At 43.6% G+C, this 22011-nt stretch overlaps 2 protein-coding genes across 2 annotated transcripts in view; both read left to right on the top strand.

Moving 5' to 3' along the window:
- Positions 1–8568, top strand: part of LOC140076197 (uncharacterized) — a 54122-nt gene extending 45554 nt beyond the window's left edge. Inside the window, exon 5 of the mRNA XM_072122712.1 lies at positions 7240–8568. Coding sequence (XP_071978813.1) covers positions 7240–8455 — 1216 coding nt within the window. The 3' untranslated portion in view covers positions 8456–8568. The remainder of the gene's footprint in view (positions 1–7239) is intronic.
- An 8897-nt stretch (positions 8569–17465) lies between these two features.
- Positions 17466–21614, top strand: LOC140076196 (uncharacterized). The gene is made up of 2 exons (XM_072122711.1): positions 17466–17495; positions 20532–21614. Exons 1-2 carry the CDS (start codon positions 17466–17468, stop codon positions 21612–21614), a joined length of 1113 nt encoding a protein of 370 aa, XP_071978812.1.
- The last annotated feature ends 397 nt before the right edge of the window (positions 21615–22011 follow it).

Here is a 22011-nt window from a genome sequence, read left to right as displayed (position 1 = left end):
GTTAGTTTATGGTCACAACACTCAATACCAGTACATGCCTTAGAGGGCGGGTTAGGAGGGGGGGAAGTAAGTAATAAGCCAACAATGTCACTTATGTCTAAAGTGTGGTCTAAAGCCAAAGACATTTTAGGAATTCCCAAATACACCTCGGAAACTCCAATCCGGCGTAACCCAGCTCTTCCAGAAATTTTTCGCCTAGAAGGCTTTACCCCATGGGAAATGAAAGGGGTACGGACTCTACAACATATTTACTCTGAAGGTAATTTCCGGACATTTGAACAAATACAAACAGACTTTCAGTTGCCACATGCATGGTTTTATCAGTATCTACAGCTTAGACATGCTCTCGAAACACAGATTAGGGGGGAGCCGATAGAAGTAGGCTCTGTTGGGGCATTGAATAGGATATTGAAGGCAAAATCCACTAAGGGCCTCATTTCTTACTCCTACACTATATTGCTCAATGACTCCATGAAAGATGTGCCCTTAAAGTGTAGGGCAAAATGGGAAGGAGAAGTGGGTCCTATTGAGGATGAACAGTGGACAGAGGCTTTGGAACTAATTCCTACTCTCTCTCCTAGTGAAGCTCGTAGGATGTCTCACCTCTTACTATTGCATAGAGCCTATAAATCCCCCCAACTGCTGTATCGTATAGGGATTAGATCCACCTCAGACTGTCCAAGATGTGGCATAGAGGATGCGGGAATACTGCATATGATGTGGGACTGTAGTAAATTGGAAAATTTCTGGAAGTCTATTTTGGAGTTAGTACGTAAAGTCTTTTCCATAAATATAGAAGCAAGCCCTCTGGCATGTTTATTAGGAGTTTTAAGGGTTGATAATTTGACAGAACCAAATAACATCGCAATTCAGCGCTCCCTATACCAAGCCAGGAAGGTCATAGCCGCTCACTGGATAAGGCCTAGGCCACCAAACAAGAGGGAATTCATAAATCGTCTGAATACGATCATACGATTGGAATATAGTGTATATGCAAAACGAAATTGCATTCCAAAATTTGAGAAGATATGGGGCAAGTGGATGGACACACCAGGTTTACCATCGGCATCCCTGTCACGTTTAAGGGCAAGTTTGGAGTATCAGCTATCTTTGATGAAATAGGCAACGGAGGTTCCATTGGTAAGCAGAATAGTTGGAAACAAGGGTGCTGGAGGGGGAGCTGGCTTATAGGGGAGGGGGGGGTTGGGGTAGGGTAAAGAGAGATATATATTGTTATATTTATTTGTGTAATTTGGATAGTACTGCAAACACTACCAAAATATAGTATAAAATATGGAATATTCTTGATGTTATTACCTGGCTGTACTATATATGTGTAATACTGAAGATGCCTGTTAATATTTATATTTGATGCGATATATATTTCTCTTATGGTTATACCTGTTGGGTTTGTAAAAGGGGGGGAAAAAACAAAAACTTTCAATAAAAATATTTGATTTAAAAAAAAAAAAAGTTATTAGAGTAAGAAGATGGCAAAACAAAAATAATGGCATTATTTTCATTTTTAAAAATGACATCAATAGAACAAATGCATATTAACCCCTTAAGGACACAGCCATTTTGTAGCTTAAGGCTCAGCCCGATTTTTTGGATTCTGACTTGCGTCTCTTTATACGGTTATAACTTTTGAACACTGTTACTTATCAAAGCGATTCTGAGATTGTTTTTTCCCCACATGTTGTACTTCATTTTAGTGGTAAATTTTGCCTGATAAGTTTTGCATTTATTTACAAAAAAAAAGAAAATATGATAAATTTTTGGAAAAATTTGCCATTTTCGAAATTCAAAATCATTGCGTTTTCAGGCAGATCGATTTACCACCTAAATAAGTTGCTGAATAACATTTCCCATTTGTCTACTTTACATTTTCATAATTTCTGAAATGTCTGGATAATTTATTTTGATGTCACGCGGCTTGCAAATAGAATATCGCTTTTCCGGATTTTCAGAATTGACTATTTTGGGGATAAATACAGTTTGGAATGAAATTTTACATATTTAGCATCAAAACCCCCTATATAACCAACCCATTTTCAAATCTGCACCCCTCAAGCTATCAGAAACAGCTTTTACGAAGATTGTTAACCCCTTGAGATCTTCATAGTAATTGAATCAAAATGGAGGTGAAATTTAGAATGGTCAAATTGTTCCCTTATACGTTCATTTAGCCCTAAAATTTACACATTTCCAAAAGATAAAAAGAGAAAACCCACCATACAATTTGTTCTGCAATTTCTCCTGAGTACAAAGACCCCCCACATGTGGCTGTGACTTGTGTTATGGGGGCACAGCGAGGTGCAGAAGGGAAGGAGGGCGCTGCAGCTGCCAGGATTTTAGTTTCCTCATTGGCCCCTTTTGAAGGCTATAAAATTTTCGCTTTTTCGTTATTGGGGCCATGTGATGCCATTTTTTTTTGCGGGATGAGATGCTTTTTCCAATGTTACCATTTTGGGGTTTGTATCACCTATTGTTGAAAATTTAGGAACGTTTTTTGAGGACAGGAGTAGAAAAGCATCAATTCTGTACTGGATTTTTTACTTCTTTTTTTTTTGGTGTTCACCGTATAGAGTAATAATCATGTTATCTTTATTCTATGGGTTGATGCGATTACGGGGATACCAGACATGAATATATTTTCTTACGTTTTACTAAATTTGTCAAACAAAACCCTAATGTGGGGAAAAATCTATCATTTATGTATTGCCGTCTTCCAAGTGGCATAACTTTGTTACTTTTTTGGCTACGGAGCTGGTTGATGGCTTGTTTTTTGCGGGACATGTTGTACTTTGCACCAGTATCATGTCGCAGTACATATGGTTTTTTGATCACATTTTATAGCATTTTTTGTGGGATTGAAAAGGTAAAAATCATAATTTTTGGAGGGTTTATAACAGTTTTTTTTTTACGGCGTTTATCGTGCGGGTTCAATAACGATTTACTTTTATTCTACGGGTTGTTACGGACGCGGTGATACTATATATGTGGGGTTTGTGTTATGATTTAGACTTTTTTTTGAGTTATATGTCTCTTTATATGTTTTGGGGGTTTGGGGCATTTTTAGTGATTTATGACTTTATTTTTTTATTGAATAACTTTTTTTTTTTACTTTTTCACTTTTATACCATGGGACATGAACAAGCAATCATCTGATTGCTTCTTCATGATAATATTCTGCAATACTCATGTATTGCAGAGTATTATCAGTGTCAGCCTATACACTTGCATAGGCTGGCACTGTGCCAGTAAGATGACGTCACAGACGCCATCTTACTGGCAATTCTTGCAGGTAACTCTGGGGTCCAGATCGGACCCCAGAGTTACTATAGCAACGATCGGCGCACCCCGAAAACGGTTCGGGGGGCCGATCGTGGGGGAAAGATCCCCCAGATACATGTTAGATGCCGCGGTCGCACTGACCGCGGCATTTAACGGGTTAAGCACCCGCGATCGGAGACAACTCCGATCGCGGGTGTTACACTGGGGTGCCGGCTATCAGTCACAGCCGGCACCCCGTCTTTCCCGATGCCGGTTCGGCTCAGATCTTGAGCTGAACCGGCATCAGCTCAGCGTCCGATATATCGGACGCTGAGCGCTAAGTCACTGCGCTCAGCGTCCGATATATCGGACGCTGAGCGTTAAGAGGTTAATGGAAAAATGGGGAAGAAAACAAAAGCCAAAAAAGTAGTTAAAAACAAGTAAAAAGCTTTGGAGCTATGAATGAACTTGCATCACAGGGATGAGTACTGACTGACAACAACCCCTGTGGTATAATGAGCCCAACTCCTAGGAGTCCGGGCTCTGCCACCTATGTGCATGGTCGGGATGTAGAATAAGCATTATAGCGATATTATAGCCACATGTACATAATCAGATACTTCTAAAAGAACAAGCTACCTGCCACCTGAGGTTCTGGATGTATTGGGCCGGGCTGCTGCCCCGGATACTCCAACAATGTGAGAAATCACTCAGCAAGTAAAGATTGTAGAGACCAAAACACATCTATTCATCAGTAAAGTGTAGTTACTTTTGCTCCACAATATGTTGTAGAAATCAATGACAATAGGGCACATTTTCTTACCTGGTCCATTCGCGTTCCAGCGGAGGCTACTCCGACGTGCATTTGGGTCTTCCGGCGATTCATGAAGGTCCTGCGCCCGATGTCCACCAGGTGTCGCTGCTGCGCCGAGGTCCGCCGAGGTGCGTCGGAGTTCACCGATCTCTTCCTGGTGCATGTAAGTATGGCTCATGCAACCAATTTTTTAAAAAAAATTCTGCGGTTTTTACGAATCCGACGGCCACGCCACCCGATTTCCGTTGCATGCACCCCGGCGCCGAAATCCGATCACGTGCGGCAAAAATCCCGGCGGAATTCGGCGCAAAACGGGAAAAAAAACTAAACGTGACGGAAAAACGTGAATCGGGTGGTTAATAAATGTGCCCCAATGTGTTTATTTCTTTATTGTAATTCTCATTATTGTTATTTAGTTACACACCTGATACATGCGTCTCAATGAGTTGTGCAAGTTATTAGACCTGCTTTGCCTTGTGTAAACCTGAGTTACAAAATGTGCCAAAAATATAGGTCTATGCTGTAAATAAATGGTGACCCTGGAAACAGAGGCAATGCGTACAATAGGACCTTATATGATAAGGCGAGATGTTTGGAAAAACAAACTTTTTGTGGTGTAAAACCTTGTAAATTAGAAAAATCAGGAGCAGAAGAAAAACTTACTGTGTGTCAAAAAAACCCAGACATAAATGCATTTATATATATCCCCCGATATTTCTCCATTTCCTACACATCTTGTATCCTAATAATTGTACACAATCTTCTGGTCAGACGCAGTAGAATGGTAAATATAAATTATAATACATGGGATGTGGATGTCATATTCACATTCCAGGAGCAGAATCTTCTAACGTGGATGTAAATATCACTTTATTGTATATTTCTATGCTCCATGAAGCCATTTCCAGGACAGGGGAGTCACATGGTCTGCATGTATTTGCATTCACTATTGTTCAGGATGTGGAATCCGTAGGGAATCACAGGGGGACATTTGGCCTAGTAAAGATTTACAAATGAAGTTATCTAGTTTCATCAGAAAGACACATCCTGGCCTTTCATTGGTGGGAAGGGATGATAAACCCATAACAAAGGAGAACAATCAGAGTGTCATAAACAATCAGCCTGGCTGATAAGGAAGTGGGACCAACACCCTTCATTTACATGGGGGAGGTTGTTGAGACAAGAGGGGGAAGAGAAAGGGGTATTAGAGACCCAAGCACAACTCACATGAGGAGAACTTCTTGGTGGAAGATCTTACTGGAGGAGCCTAACTGAGAGATTGTGAATGGAGAAAGAGCAGGTCCACGTTTGTGCAGAGGATGGAGCCTGGGAAGAAGGACATGACGCTGGTGCCAGGGACCCCCAGAATGGTGAGTACTGACAGCCTTCATTGCTTCCTAGAACTGATTTTTCCTCTGTCGCATTATTTCTGCCTATATCCACTTCCAAATAGGAGGCATTTATGTAGCCTTTCAAACTGAAAAATGGTGGTGTTTTTTTTCTTTCGTTGCTGTGCCTCTTGCACCTAATTTATGCAGTTTGGGCGCCACAATATTGGTGTTTATCTGACACTCATGACTTGTTCTTTTTTGGGGCGCAAAATTGTGGCACCACTTGTGAATCTGAGATATTTCCGTCTCTTCTATATTTGTGACGTGTTTTTGGGTACAATTTTTGGCGCAAAATTATAGCAGCTAAAAGCTGGTCTAGGGAGTTCATACCAATTACACTTGTGTTTGAAGTGTTTGTGACAGGATTGTGACACAATACTATTTCCAGGAAGGGACCTTATGGTGAATATCCGCACTGGCGGCCTCATTTATGTCAGAAGTCTGACATAAATGTGTTGCTCACCCTTTAAAGTGAGTGCACCAGAAAAAACTGGTGCACTCAGCGAGAATAAAGTGAGCGCCGGCAGGGTGCGCCAGATTTGTGAAGACTGTGCTCCTGTCTTCCTAAATCTTTAGCCAATAGAACTCCTTAGACCAGTTTTCTGCAGCTCTAATTGTGCGCCATAAAACATGTTGGAAAACTGTTTATAAAAACATGAAAAAAATGCATCTCAACTGCATAAAAATAAAAATTCTGAAATATAAAAGTATAGAGGTGCAGAAATGTAGGGGTACAGTCATATATAGGTATAGCTGTGCAGTTATGTAAATCTAAAGTGGTGCACTGATATGAATGTATAGGGGTACAGGTAGGTAGAGGAACCTATATGAATATGAACAAATGAACAAAATAGGGGTCATTCATCTTTAGTCTGTGTCTTTTTCTGTTTTCGGATTTGTTTGATGTATCTTAGAGGGTGATATATCAGGCAGCTGAGTTTTTGTGACTTTTTTTTTAAAGTTGTAAAAAAGTTGCAAATTCTTCTGCAACCTCTTCTAAGCTTCTTCCTACGCATACTCAGGACTGCAGTTTATTTGCCTCAAAGTTGCAACTTCTTACAGCGATTTGCACCATATTTGAGACCTTGTATATGTCCACATCTGGATTCTAAAGCTATATCAGATGCTAGACTAAAAAAATCTGTTGCTGTGGACTTTGCTAAGCGAGTGGATTTGCTTATTTTGGTGCAAATATGCAAATGCTTCCAAAAAAGTTGCAAATATAGGAGAGAATAAAAATAAAATCCTAAGATAAATGACCCCTAATGCGACAGATGTTTTAATCTACGTTTTACTGAGAATTCACACAGGAGAGAAGCTGTTTTTGTGTTCACAGTGTGACATCAGAAATGGTTAAAAATAAAACAAGTTGGCAATTTATGCAAAAATTTTATGAATATTTATATCATTACAGATTTTATTAACTTTGTTATTGATCAACTTGTTATTCCCGGCAGATGACGTTACTTGTGGCTCAGAGGAACATCTGCTATATTCCGATATTAAAGCTGATGAATGTGGGATCACACAAGATACATACAAAGAACACAACAGCAGAAAGGATTTACCCTCAGACCTTCACCGCAACAATCTATCATCTGATCCTATTACATTGCGCATCTATTGTGATACATCACAGACTAAAAGTCCAAAAAGGAGCCACCACAGAGAAGCCGAGCATCTAAGAGCTGCAACCAGGAAGACATTTTCATGTTCTAAATGTGACAAATGTTTTACTTATAAATGGAATCTCCTCACACATCAGAAAATTCACACAGGAGAGAAGCCATTTTCATGTTCAGAATGTGGCAAATGTTTTCGTCAGAAATCACATCTTATTATGCATAAGAAAATTCACACAGGGGAGAAGACGTTCTCTTGTTCAGAATGTGACAAATGTTTTTCTCAAAAATCAAATCTTCTTGAACATGAGAGAATTCACACAGGGGAGAAGCCATTTTCATGTCCAGAATGTGGGAAATGTTTTATTCAAAAATCAGATCTTGTGAAACATGAGAGAATTCACACAGGAGAGAAGCCATTTTCATGTTCAGAATGTGGAAAATGTTTTACTCAAAAGTCAAGTCTTGTTAAACATCAGAGAATTCATACAGGAGAGAAGCCATTTTCATGTTCAGAATGTGGAAAATGTTTTACTCAAAAGTCAAGTCTTGTTGAACATAAGAGAAGTCACACAGGAGAGAAACCATTTTCATGTTCAGAATGTGGCAAATGTTTTCGTCAGAAATCAGTTCTTCTGAAACATGAGAGAAATCACACAGGGGATAAGCCATTTTCATGTTCAGAATGTGACAAATGTTTTAGTCAGAAATCCTATCTTGTTAAACATGAGAGAATTCACACAGGGGAGAAGCCTTTTTCATGTTCAGGATGTGGAAAATGTTTTACTCATAAATCACATCTTGTTAAACATGAGAGAATTCACACAGGGGAGAAACCGTTTTCATGTTCAGAATGTGGGAAAAGTTTTATTCAAAAATCAGATCTTGTTCAGCACGAGAGAATTCACACAGGGGAGAAACCGTTTGTATGTTCAGAATGTGGGAAATGTTTTATTCAAAAATCAAATCTTGTTCAGCATAAGAGAATTCACACAGGGGAGAAGCCGTTTTCATGTTCAGAATGTGACAAATGTTTTTCTCATAAATCTCATCTTGTTAAACATAAGAGAATTCACACAGGGGAGAAACCGTTTTCATGTTCAGAATGTGGGAAAAGTTTTATTCAAAAATCAGATCTTGTTCAGCACGAGAGAATTCACACAGGGGAGAAACCGTTTTCATGTTCAGAATGTGGAAAATGTTTTATTAGGAAATCAGATCTTGTTAAACACAAGAGAATTCACACAGGGGAGAAGCCGTTTTCATGTTCAGAATGTGGAAAATGTTTTATTAGGAAATCAGATCTTGTTAAACATGAGAGAATTCACACAGGGGAGAAGTGGTTTGTGTAAACAATGTGACAAATGTTTTGCAATGAAATCCCATCTCTAAACACGTCTCTCACACAGGAATAAAAAACATTTGAATGTTAAGAATGTGGCAAACATTTTCCTTTTTTTTACATATTAGAGGAGCCACAAGGGGAGAAGTCTTGTACTTATTGAACATCTGCATTTGTAATTGAGTTTGATGTTGAGTTGTATGAGATGCAATAACCAATAAACTTCAGATTGAATTAGAGAACTTGTACAATTATATAACACAATCAGAATAAGAGAGAAAAATGTGGAGGAGCTCGGGTAAAGGAGCAGCTGATGTTCTGCCTGAGTGGGAACACGGGGGAATTTATTATTGGCTTTTCTTCAGTTTTTTGGCAGATCTTATTCTCTGTCTTATATTTATGATGGGTTATAATCACGTACACCCTCTATGGATACGTTTCAAAACAGAATTAAACAAGATTTATCTACTCCACATAATGAGGAGTTTTCCTTCCATAAAAGAAATCTGTCCAAAAGGCACTTCACATCTCTGTCTGAACTTAGAGATTGCTTTAATGTAATTATAAAGATGTTGGATAAAGGGGGTACGGTGGTTCTTTTGGATAAAGACATGTATTGCTCTCAAATGAAGTTCATGCTTTCAGATGTAGTACATCCAGGTGCACAGAGAACTGCCACACAACCCAACCGGATTGTTTAAAGCCCATTGTGTGAGCCCATTATTTCCCTCATACACAGTTTACCCAAAACACATATATTATTTCGGGCATTGGCTCAGTTAATGAAATATTATGTGAATGGCTGATTACAACCACTTGTAATCAGAGTACCTGGTTATCTACAGGACTCATCGGATGTCCTGAGAGTTTTGGATAAATATGTCTGGTCAGATTACTCTACAGGGTTGGGTTGTGATGTGTCTACACCTCCATTCCTTATGCAGTTGCACTCAAGGCTTTGGAGTGTCACCTTGGCAGCTTTAGTCATTATACTGCTGATTGAAAGGAATTCATCTTGCAGGTCACTTACCATCTCATGTCACATAATTATTTTATGTTTTCTGGTAGATATTATTTACAGACCCAGCGAGAACCATTGGGGGACAAATATCCGCCCTCATTGGCTAACCTGGTCATGTCTTGGTGGGAGTTCCAGTTTGGGACCAGTGGTGGGACCAGGTGAGAGTCTCCTTTATCATCTTATACATCTTCTCCTACCTACTTTAACGATATTGCACTAGGGTTGCGCCTCCTCTTTGTGCTTGTTCCCCAGCGATATAGTACATGTGGAGAATTCCCTGTACTACCGCCATCCAGGTTTTTCATTTTATACTCTGTTATCCATGACTGAGGATACTATATGTGTCCAAAACACATTGGATTAATATGATGTCCAAGTTTTAAAGCTGCCAAAATAAAGAAAGTTTTTATGGTACAAAAAGCCCTGGTGGACTGAGCAAGTCTGTGTGGTAAATGAACATAATAAATGCCCCTCCCCCCCCCCCCCGAGTGCCTCAATAACATCATGGAATGTCCTTGTCCTTCTACATGTATTCTGAGGACAAGATAAATTACTGGGGTAAGATGATACGGCACTTCTTTAGCATAAAATATGGAAGCTTAGCTGTGTTCATGTATATGCATCCTAATCATATATATATATATAATTATTAGAGATGAGCGAACATACTCGTCCGAGCTTGATGCTCGTTCGAGCATTAGCGTACTCGAAACTGCTCGTTGCTCAGACGAATACTTCGCCCGCTCGAGAAAATGGCATCTCCCGCCGTTGTGATTTTTGGCGGCCAGAAACAGAGCCAATCACAAGCCAGGAGACTCTGCACTCCACCCAGCATGACGTGGTACCCTTACACGTCGATAGCAGTGGTTGGCTGGCCTGATCAGGTGACCCTGGAATAGACTAGTCCCTGCCCGCGCTGCTCGTATCATTCTCTCCCTAGCGGTCTGGATGCCGCTAGGGAGAGAGCTGCTGCTGGTCAGGGAAAGCGTTAGGCTGTTCTATTAGAATAGTGTTAGGCAGGAGTGATTCTACAAGAACCCAACAGCCCTTCTTAGGGCTACAATAACGTTTTATTTTACTTTTTTTTGGTTTGCCTGTGGCTGGGCTTGCTGCCATTAGTAGTGCAGCTAGTACCATATTGTGAGTAATTTGCAGGGTGACTTGCTACCGTTGTGTTTAGCTCTTAGTGACACACATATCCACCTCAAACACCGAAGTGGGACAATTTATTAGGGGTTTGATTAGAATAAGGCAGAGTCTGCTGATTTATTTTTTTTTTACCTTTATTTCTTTTTATAGCTCAAAGTCATCTTGCAAAGCAGTGTGCTTTCAGTGTAGGCTAGAAAATAGCCATAGGAGAACCCCAACGGCTTACTTAGGCCTACAATAGCGTTATATTTTCCTTTTTTTTGTTTTCTTGTGGCTGGGCTTGCTGGCATTAGTAGAGCAGCTAGTACCATATTGTGAGGAATTTGCTGGGAGACTTGCTACCGTTGTGTTTAGCTCTTAGTGACACGCATATCCACCTCAAACAAAGTGGGACAATTTATTAGGGGTTTGATTAGAATTAGGCAGAGTCTGCTGATTTATTTTTACCTTTATTTCTTTTTATAACTCAAAGTCATCAGGCACAGCACAAAATCCAGTTGTGTGCTGTCAGTGTAGGTTAGAAATTAGCCGTAGCAATAGGATAGCATCGTTTTGTTTAAAAAAAAAATAAACACAAAAAAAAAATTAAAGTTTACACTTTAATTTGGAAAATGTTTAACCTGAGGGCTAGGGGTAGAGGACGAGGGCGTGGACGTGGGCGTCCAACTACTGCAGGGGTCAGAGGCCGTGGTCCTGGGCGGGGTGAGACACCACCTGCTGATGAGGGAGCAGGGGAACGCCGCAGAGCTACACTCCCTAGGTTCATCATGTCTCAAGTTACTGGGACTCGTGGTAGAGCACTGTTGAGGCCAGAACAGTGCGAAGAGGTGATGTCGTGGATTGCGGACAATGCTTCTAGCCATTTGTCCACAAGTCAGTCTTCCACGCAGTCCACCCATGTCACCGAAATCAGCACTCCTCCAGCTCCTCCACCTCAGCCTCCTTCCCCCCAGTCTGCCCCCTCCCAGCAATATTTGGCATTTGAACCGGCATACTCTGAGGAACTGTTTTCTGGACCCTTCCCACAGTCACAAACCACTTGTCCTGCTGCTGCTGAGCTATTTTCCGATGCCCAGGTTTTCCACCAGTCGCAGTCTGTGGGTGATGATGACATTATTCACATAGTGGAAGAAGTGTGTAAAGAGCTGTCGGATGATGAGGAGACACGGTTGTCAGACAGTGGTGAAGTTGTTGTCAGGGCAGGAAGTCCGAGGGGGGAGCAGACTGAGGGATCGGAGGATGATGAGGTGACAGACCCAAGCTGGGTTGATAGGCCGGGTGAACACAGTGCTTCTGAGACGGAGGCGAGTCCTATAGCAGAACAGGTTGAAAGAGGCAGTGGTGGGGCCAGACGGAGAGGCAGGGCCAGAGCTGGTGCATCAGCGCCAAATGTTGCCCGTAGTCAAGCTCCCGTGGCGAGGGCTAGATTTTCAGAAGTCTGGAGGTTCTTTAAAGAAACACCGGATGACCGACGGACTGTGGTGTGCAACCTTTGCCAAACCAGGATCAGCAGGGGTTCCACCACTACTAGCTTAACTACCACCAGTATGCACAGGCATCTGAATGCTAAACACCCCACTCAATGGCACCAAGCCCGTTCACCTCCGGGCACACCACTGCTCCTTCCCCTGTGTCAGCTGCTAGTCAGCCCCCTGCCCAGGACCCCGGCCCAAACACCTCCCGTGCGAAAACCCCATCTTCGCCTCCACGATCCTCCACAGCATCCACCAGCGTTCAGCTCTCCATACCCCAGACGCTGGAGCGCAAAAGGAGGTATAGCACAACCCACCCACACGCCCAAGCCCTCAACGTCCACATCTCCAAGTTGCTTAGCCTGGAGATGCTGCCCTATAGGCTGGTAGAGACCGAGGCCTTTCGAAACCTCATGGCAGCGGCCGCCCCTCGGTATTCGGTCCCCAGCCGCCACTACTTTTCCCGATGTGCCGTCCCAGCCCTGCACAAGCAAGTGTCAGAGAACATCCTCCGTGCCCTGACCAACGCCGTTTCTGACAAGGTCCACCTGACCACGGACACGTGGACGAGTGTTGCCGGGCAGGGCCACTATATATCGCTGACGGCACATTGGGTTAACTTGGTGGAGGCTGGGACCGAGTCTGACCCTGCGGCTGGTCATATACTGCCGACGCCGAGGATTGCGGGGCCTACCTCGGTCCAGGTCTCAAAGGCCTACTATGCCTCCCCCTCCTCCCACCCCTCCTCCACCTCCTCCTCCGAACTACCATTCGTGGGCATGGCGCCATCAGTCGCTAGCTCTAGGCACAGCAGCAGTGCCGTCGCTAAGCGACAGCAGGCGGTGCTCAAACTGCTGAGCCTAGGCGATAAAAGGCACACCGCCCAAGAACTATTACAGGGCATCACGGCGCAGACTGATCTGTGGCTGGCACCGCTGAACCTGAAGCCAGGCATGGTTGTGTGTGACAACGGCCGTAACCTGGTGGCGGCTCTGCAACTCGGCAGACTGACACATGTGCCATGCCTGGCCCATGTGTTAAATCTGATAGTTCAGCGTTTCCTCAAGACATACCCCAATCTGTCAGATTTGCTCACGAAGGTGCGCCGCATCTGTGCGCATTTCAGGAAGTCCAGCACAGATGCTGCCACTCTCAGGGCAGCGCAGCACCGCCTCCAACTGCCCGCTCACCGACTGTTGTGCGACGTGCCCACGAGGTGGAATTCAACATTCACCATGTTATCCAGAGTTTACCAGCAGCGCAGAGCGATTGTAGACTGCCAGATGTCAACTTCCACCAGAACTGGTAGTCAGGTCAGTCAGCTTCCTCAAGTCTACAATGAGGAGTGGACGTGGATGTCTGATATCTGTCAGGTGCTGAGTAACTTTGAGGAGTCAACACAGATGGTCAGTGGCGATGCCGCCATCATCAGCCTCACCATCCCGCTGCTTGGCCTGTTGAAAAACTCTCTGATCAGCATGAAGTCGGAAGCTTTGCGCTCGTCACAAGAGACGGGGGAAGAAGATTCCCTTGTTGATAGCCAAAGCACCCTCAGGTCTGTTTCTCAGCGCATATCGGAGGAGGTGGAGGAGGATGTGGAGGAAGAGGAGGAGAATGTTGGCGAGACACAAGAGGGGAGCATTGCTCAGACCTTCACTGTTCAGCGTGTATGGGCAGAAGAAGAGGAGTTGGAGGAGTTGGAGGAGGAGCAAATGGACAGTCAGGCCAGTGAGGGGAGTGAATTCTTGCGCGTTGGGACTCTGCCGCATATGGCAGATTTCATGCTAGGCTGCCTATCCCGTGACCCTCGCGTTCAAAGAATTTATTCCAGCACTGATTACTGGGTATTCACTCTCCTGGACCCACGGTACAAGCAAAATCTTTCCACTGTCATCCCTGGAGAGGAAAGGAGTGTGAGAATGCATGAATACCAGCAGGCCCTGGTGCACAAGCTGAAACAGTATTTCCCTTCTGACAGCGCTAGCGGCAGAGTGCGTAGTTCTGCGGGACAAGTAGCGAGGGAGAGTAGGCGAGCAGGCAGCTTGTCCAGCACTGGCAAGGGTACGCTTTACAAGGCTTTTGCCAGCTTTATGTCACCCCAGCAAGACACTGTCACCTGTCCCCAGTCTCGGCAGAGTAGGGCTGATCTTTACAGAAAGATGGTGAGGGAGTACGTAGCTGACCATACCATCGTCCTAAATTATCACACAGCTCCCTACAACTACTGGGTTTCAAAGCTGGACATGTGGCACGAACTGGCGCTGTACGCCTTGGAGGTTCTTGCCTGCCCTGCCGCTAGCGTCTTGTCCGAGCGGGTTTTCAGTGCAGCTGGTGGCATCATCACCGATAAGCATACACACCTGTCGACTGACAGCGCTGACAGGCTGACGCTTATTAAGATGAATAAAGCCTGGATTTCTCATAATTTCCAATCTCCACCAGGTGAAGGAAGCTCAACCTGAATAATTTATGCACTCCTCCTCCTCCTCATTTTCCTCCTTCTCCTCCTCTTTGTACACTAAAGCAGAGGAAACTGGCTATTTTTTGACAGGGCCCACTGGCTCTAGCTATAGTACTTTATGCATTTAATTTTTCTGGAGGGCCACCTACCCGGTCCTCTGTTTTAAACAATTTTTGGGAGTGCCACATACAGGCACTCAATCTATTCAATTTTTCTGGAGGGCCACCTACCTGCTCCTCTGGTTTGAAAACTTTTTTGGACTGCCACATACAGGCACTCAATCTATTTCATTTTTCTGGAGGGCCACCTACCTGCTCCTCTGGTTTGAAAACTTTTTTGGACTGCCACATACAGGCACTCAATCTATTCCATTTTTCTGGAGGGCCATCTACCTGCTCCTCTGGTTTGAAAACTTTTTTGGACTGCCACATACAGGCACTCAATCTATTCCATTTTTCTGGAGGGCCACCTACCTGCTCCTCTGGTTTGAAAACTTTTTTGGACTGCCACATACAGGCACTATCCAAATTAAATTGTCTCCATAGCAGCCTCCACACGTTGTCTCCATTGCTACCTCCAAAAGTCGTCCATATAGCTGCCTCCATACATCGTCCCCTTATCAAACGAGGTGTGTCAGGCACAAATTTGGGTTGTTTTCATGGATTCCACATCAAGGTTGTTAACTTTGTCGCCACCCTGCTGTGTTATCCACAAAATATACTGGCAAACTTTTACCATTTAGGGATATTATTTCAGCGCTTCTTGCGCATCTGCTTACATTCCCCTCATCCGCCATATCCCAAACTTATAAGAACACTACTACACTTAACTTGGTGCAGGCTGGGACCGAGTCTGACCCTGGGGCTGGTCATATACTGCCGACGCCGAGGATTGCGGGGCCTACCTCGGTCCAGGTCTCAAAGGCCTACTATACCTCCTCCTCCTCCCACCCCTCCTCCACCTCCTCCTCCTCCGAATTACCATCCGTGGCCATGGCGCCATCAGTCGGTAGCTCTAGGCACAGCAGCAGTGCCGTCGCTAAGCGACAGCAGGCGGTGCTCAAACTGCTGAGCCTAGGCGATAAAAGGCACACCGCCCAAGAGCTATTACAGGGCATTCCACATCAAACTTGTTAACTTTGTCGCCACCCTGCTGTGTAATCCCCAAAATATACTGGCAAACTTTTATCATTTACCGATATTATTTCAGCGCTTCTTGCGCATCTGTTTACATTCCCCTCACCCGCCATATCCCAAACTTATAAGAACGCTACTACACTTGATCTTATACAAAAGGTTCTTAGAAGTGCTGTTTAGGGAGTAGCCTAGAGACAGGGGCTTGGATTGGCGAAAGCTCGCCTGGCAGCGGAGCGCCAGCTCCATGCCAAGATCCAACTAACATAGTTTTAACTGCAGCACCTTTAATCTGCTACTAGTTCACTGCCTCCATACATGGTCCCCTTATCAAACGATCTGTGTCAGGCAGAATTTTGGGTTGTTTTCATGGCTTCCATGTTAACTTTGTCGCCACCCTGCTGTGTAATCCACAAAATATACTGGCAAACTTTTATCATGTACCGATATTACTTGAGCGCTTCTTGCTCACCTCCTTTGGTTCCTCTCTGCCACCCATTGGTTTGAAGCCTGAGTCCATTTAGGGTATGTCGCCATGACACTCTCTAGCCTGCTGCCGCTGCCTCTGCATGCCGTCCCCTATAGTGTCTGGGTCAATTATTGGATGTTTTAGATGCTATCTAGCTTCATTCTGTCACTCTGTCATGGCCATGCTGTTGCCCATAATTTTGGCATAATGGTGCGATTAAGCAGCCTCAGAGGCATCCATGCATGCTGCCCCTGCTGTTTCCTGTCCATTTCCGTGGTGTTTCCATCCTTTTTTGAGGTTCCCAGGTGTTTGGCCAAGCTTCCCTGTGCACAGCCTTGGTCCCCTTGAAAAATGCTCGAGTCTCCCATTGACTTCAATGGGGCTCGTTATTCGAGACGAGCACTCGAGCATCGGGAAAAGTTCGTCTCAAATAACGAGTACCCGAGCATTTTAGTGCTCGCTCATCTCTAGTGATAAGGTTTTATTTTAGATAATGTAAACTCGGGAAAAGAGTCCTTGGCACTTTGACAATGTTTAAGAGTTAAGATATGACAAATATATTAAAGAATTAAAAAGTCATATAAGAAATTAAAACCTTTACAATATTTTATAGTAAAAATGTATCATAGTATGTACTTGTCTGTATAATACAGTTATAAAAAAGCAGCACTTTGAAATACAAATGTTACTAACAAAAGTTTACTATACAGCACCAATACTGATTTTGGGACTGGAAAGAAATTCTAAAAATGTTTACTAAAATTATTTAAAAAATAAAAACATTTCTCAATATTTGATTGGACATAAAACGCACTTGATTGTATGATATTCTCCTGCTCCATGAAGCCATTTCCAAGACATGGCAGTCCAATGGTCATTGGAGACGCCTTGTCTGCATGGATTTGCATTCCCTATTGTTCATGATGTGGAATCAGTAGGGAATCACAGGACATTTCACCTAGTAAAGATTTGCAAATTAAGTTATCTAGTTTCATCAGACAGACACATCCTGGCCTTTCTTTGGTGGGAAGGGATAATAAACCCATAACAAAGGAGAACACTCATAACAAAACACTCTTAAACAATCAGCCTGGCTGATAAGGAAGTGGGACCAACACCCTTCATTTACATGGGGGAGGTTGTTGGGACAAAAGGTGGCAGACCAAGAGGTATAAGAAACCCAAGCACAACTCACATGAGGAGAACTTCTTGGTGGAAGATCTTACTGGAGGAGCTTAGACTGAGAGACTGAGACACAGAATGGAGAGAGAGCAGGTCCAGATATGTGTGGAGGAGGGAGCCTGGGAAGGAGGACATGACGCTGGTGCCAGGGACCCCCAGGATGGTGAGTACTCTACCACATTATTTCTGCCTATATCCACTACCACAAAATAGGGTGCATTTTTATAGCCTTTGAAACGGAAAAATAGCGGTAGTGCCTCCACAATATTGGTGTTTATCTGACTCTCATGACTTCTATTTATGGGCGCAAAATTGTGGCACTGCTTGTGAATCTGAGATATTTCCGTCTCTACTTGGTACAATTTTTGGCGCAAAATTATTGCAGCTAAAAGCTGGTCTCGGGAGTTCATGTCGATTGCACTTGTATTTATGAAGTGTTTGTAAAAGGATTGTGACACGGAAGTCTGACATGAATCTGTTGCTCACCTGTAAAACTGAGTTCACCAGAAAAAACTGGTGCACTCAGTGCAAGAAAAGTGAGCGCCCGCAGGGTGTGCCAGATTTGTAAAGACTGTGCTCCTGGCTTCATAAATCTGGAGCCAATAGAACTCCTTACACCAGTTTTCTGCAGCTCTAATTGTGCGCCATAAAACATGTTGGAAAAGTGGTGGATTCTCTAACGGCGCCAAAATTGTTGGCCCTTCTGAAAGTCGATAATGAAGACATGCATCTCAACTGCATGAAAATAAAAATGCAGCAATAGGAGTAAAGAGGTGCAGAAATGTAGGGGCACAGTCATGTACAGGTGTATGGGTGCAGTCATGTACAGGTGTAGGGGTGCAGTCATGTACAGTTGTGGGGGTGCAGTCATGTACAGGTGTAGGGGTGCAGTCATGTACAGGTGTGGGGTGCAGTCATGTACAGGTGTGGGGGTGCAGTCATGTACAGGTTTAGGGGTGCAGTCATGTACAGGTGTAGGGGTGCAGTCATGTACAGGTGTGGGGGTACAGTCATGTACAGGTGTAGGGGTACAGTCATGTAAATGTGTAGGGGTGCAGTCATCTACTGGTGTATAGGTGCAGTCATGTACAGGTGTAGGGGTGCAGTCATGTACAGGTGTGGGGGTGCAGTCATGTAGAGATGTAGGGGTGCAGTCATGTACAGGTGTGGGGGTGCAGTCATGTACAGGTGTAGGGGTGCAGTCATGTACAGGTGTAGGGGTGCAGTCATGTACAGGTGTGGGGGTGCAGTCATGTAAAGGTTTAGGGGTGCAGTCATGTACAGGTGTAGGGGTACAGTCATGTACAGGTGTAGGGGTACAGTCATGTACAGGTTTAGGGTTGCAGTCATCTACTGGTATAGGGGTGCAGTCATGTACAGGTGTAGGGGTGCAGTCATGTACAGGTGTAGGGGTACAGTCATGTACAGGTTTCGGGGTACAGTAATGTACAGGTGTAGGGGTGCAGTCATCTACTGGTGTAGGGGTGCAGTCATGTACAGGTGTAGGGGTGCAGTCATGTACAGGTGTGGGATTGCAGTCATGTACAGGTGTGGGGGTGCAGTCATGTACAGATGTAGGGGTGCAGTCATGTACAGGTGTGGGGTTGCAGTCATGTACAGGTGTAGGGGTGCAGTCATGTACAGGTGTAGGGGTGCAGTCATGTACAGGTGTGGGGGTGCAGTCATGTAAAGGTTTAGGGGTTCAGTCATGTACAGGTTTAGGGGTACAGTCATGTACAGGTGTAGGTGTACAGTCATGTACAGGTGTAAGGTTGCAGTCATCTACTGGTGTAGGGGTGCAGTCATGTACAGTTGTAGGGGTGCAGTCATGTACAGGTGTGGGGTTGCAGTCATGTACAGATGTAGGGGTGCAGTCATGTACAGGTGTGGGGGGCAGTCATGTACAGGTGTGGGGGTGCAGTCATGTACAGGTGTAGTGGTACAGTCATGTACAGGTGTAGGGGTACAGTCATGGAAAGGTGTAGGGGTGCAGTCATCTACTGGTGTAGGGGTGCAGTCATGTACAGTTGTAGGGGTGCAGTCATGTACAGTTGTGGGGGTGCAGTGATGAACAGGTTTAGGGGTGCAGTGATGTACAGGTGTAGGGGTACAGTCATGTACAGGTGTAGGGTTACAGTCATGTACAGGTGTAGGGGTACAGTCATGTACAGGTGTAGGGGTGAAGTCCTCTACGGGTGTAGGGGTGCAGTCATATACAGGTGTAGGGGTGCAGTCATGTACAGGTGTGAGGATGCAGTCATGTACAGGTGTAGGGGTGCAGTCATTTACAGGTGTGGGGGTGCAGTCATGTGCAGGTGTAGAGGTGCAGTCATGTACAGGTGTAGGGGTGCAGTCATGTTCAGGTGTGGGGATGCAGTCATGTACAGATTTAGGGGTGCAGTCATGTACAGGTCCAGGGGTGCAGTAATGTACAGGTGTAGGGGTGCAGTCATGTACAGGTTTAGGGGTGCAGTCATATACTGTTTTAGGGGTGCAGTCATGTACAAGTGTGGGGGTGCAGTCATGTACAGGTGTAGGGGTGCAGTCATGTACAGGTTAAGGGGTGCAGTCATATACTGGTTTAGGGGTGCAGTCATGTATAGGTGTAGGGGTGCAGTCATGTACAGGTGTAGGGGTACAGTCATGTACAGGTGTAGGGGTGCAGTCATGTACAGGTGTAGGGGTGCAGTCATGTACAGGTGTAGGGTTGCAGTCATGTACAGGTTTAGGGGTGCAGTCATGTACAGGTGTAAGGGTGCAGTCATATACAGGTGTGGGGGTGCAAAGATGTAGATATATTGAAATATAAAGCTTCAAATATGTACAAATTAGAGATCATTCATCTTTAGTCTGGACATTTTTTCCCCTTGTTTTGGACTTGTTTGATTTATCTTAGAGGGTGATATATGATATTAGAGGGTGAGATATGATATATAAAATTTTATAAATATTTATATCATTACAGATTTTATTAACTTTGTTATTGATCAACCTGTTATTCATCCTTATGTTGTAGATGACGTTACTTGTGGCTCTGAGGAACATCTGATATCTTCAGATATTAAAGCTGATGATTGTGGGATCACACAAGATACATGTATAGAAAACAACAGCAGAAAGGATTCACCCTCAGACCTTTATTGCAACAATCTATCTTCTGATCCAATTACATTGCGCAACCTTTTCTGATACATCACAGACTAAAAGTCCCAAAAGGAGCCACCACAGAGCAGCCAAACATCTAAGAGCTGCAACCAGGAAGACATTTTCTTGTTCTAAATGTGACAAATGTTTTACTCTTAAATGGAATCTCCTCACACATCAGAAAATTCACACAGGGGAGAATCCGTTTTCATGTTCAGAATGTGGCAAATGTTTTATTAAGAAATCAAAACTTGTTAAACATGAGAGAATTCACACAGGGGAGAAGCTTTATTCATGTTCAGAATGTGGCAAATGTTTTATTCAAAAATCAGATCTAGTTCAGCATGAGAGAATTCACACAGGGGAGAAGCCGTTTTCATGTTCAGAATGTGGGAAATGTTTTTCACAAAAATCAATTCTTGTTAAGCATAAGACAATTCACACAGGGGAGAAGACGTTCTCTTGTTCGGAATGTGACAAATGTTTTTCTTCAAAATCAAATCTTCTTGTACATGAGAGAATTCACACAGGGGAGAAGCCATTTTCATGTTCAGAATGTGGGAAATGTTTTCGTCAGAAATCAGATCTTGTTCAGCTTAAGAGAATTCACACAGGTGAGAAACCATTTTCATGTTCAGAATGTGGCAAATGTTTTCGTCAGAAATCACATCTTGTTAACCATGAGAGATTTCACACAGGGGAGAAGACGTTCTCTCGTTCGGAATGTGACAAATGTTTTTTTTCAAAATCAAATCTTCTTGTACATGAGAGAATTCACACAGGGGAGAAGCCATTTTCATGTTCAGAATGTGGCAAATGTTTTCGTCAGAAATCAGATCTTGTTAAACATGAGAGAATTCACACAGGGGAGAAGCCGTTTTCATGTTTAGAATGTGGCAAATGTTTTTTTCAAAAATCTCATCTTGTTAAACATGAGAGAATTCACACAGGGGAGAAACCGTTTTCATGTTCAGAATGTGGGAAATCTTTTATTCAAAAATCAGATCTAGTTCAGCACAAAAGAATTCACACAGGGGAGAAACCATTTTCATGTTCAGAATGTGGAAAATGTTTTATTAGGAAATCAGATCTTGTTAAACACGAGAGAATTCACCCAGGGGAGAAGCGGTTTGTGTAAACAATGTGACAAATGTTTTGCAATGAAATCCCATCTCTAAAGTATACAGTTCCGACTTACATACAAATTCAACTTAAGAACAAACTTTCACACCCTATCTAGTATGCAACCCGCGGACTGCCTGTATAACATAGCTATAAGAACTAAGAAATACAAATTTTACCAATAAAAGTTTATTTTTTATCACCAAAACTGATTTTGAGCGGAATGAAAATTTTAAAAAATTCTTTATATTTGAAAGGACATGAATAACACTTTATTGTATGATATTTTTCTGCTCCATGAAGTCATTTCCAGGACAGGGCAGTCACATGGTCATTGGAGACGCCTTGTCTGCATGGATTTGCATTTTTTATGGTTCAGGATGTGGAATCAGTAGGGAATCACACTGGGGCAT

The sequence above is a fragment of the Engystomops pustulosus genome, chromosome 8 (assembly GCF_040894005.1).
Source record: "Engystomops pustulosus chromosome 8, aEngPut4.maternal, whole genome shotgun sequence".
Classification (NCBI taxonomy): domain Eukaryota; kingdom Metazoa; phylum Chordata; class Amphibia; order Anura; family Leptodactylidae; genus Engystomops; species Engystomops pustulosus.
The sequence above is the reverse complement of the archived record's forward strand: the minus strand, read 5'-3'. Positions and strand labels throughout refer to the sequence as shown.

Coding starts and splice junctions, on each gene's coding strand:
- LOC140076196 (XM_072122711.1), top strand. CDS start 17,466: ATGACGCTGGTGCCAGGGACCCCCAGGATG. Junction 17,496..20,531: donor TGCCAGGGACCCCCAGGATG/GTGAGTACTCTA, acceptor GATACATCACAG/ACTAAAAGTCCCAAAAGGAG.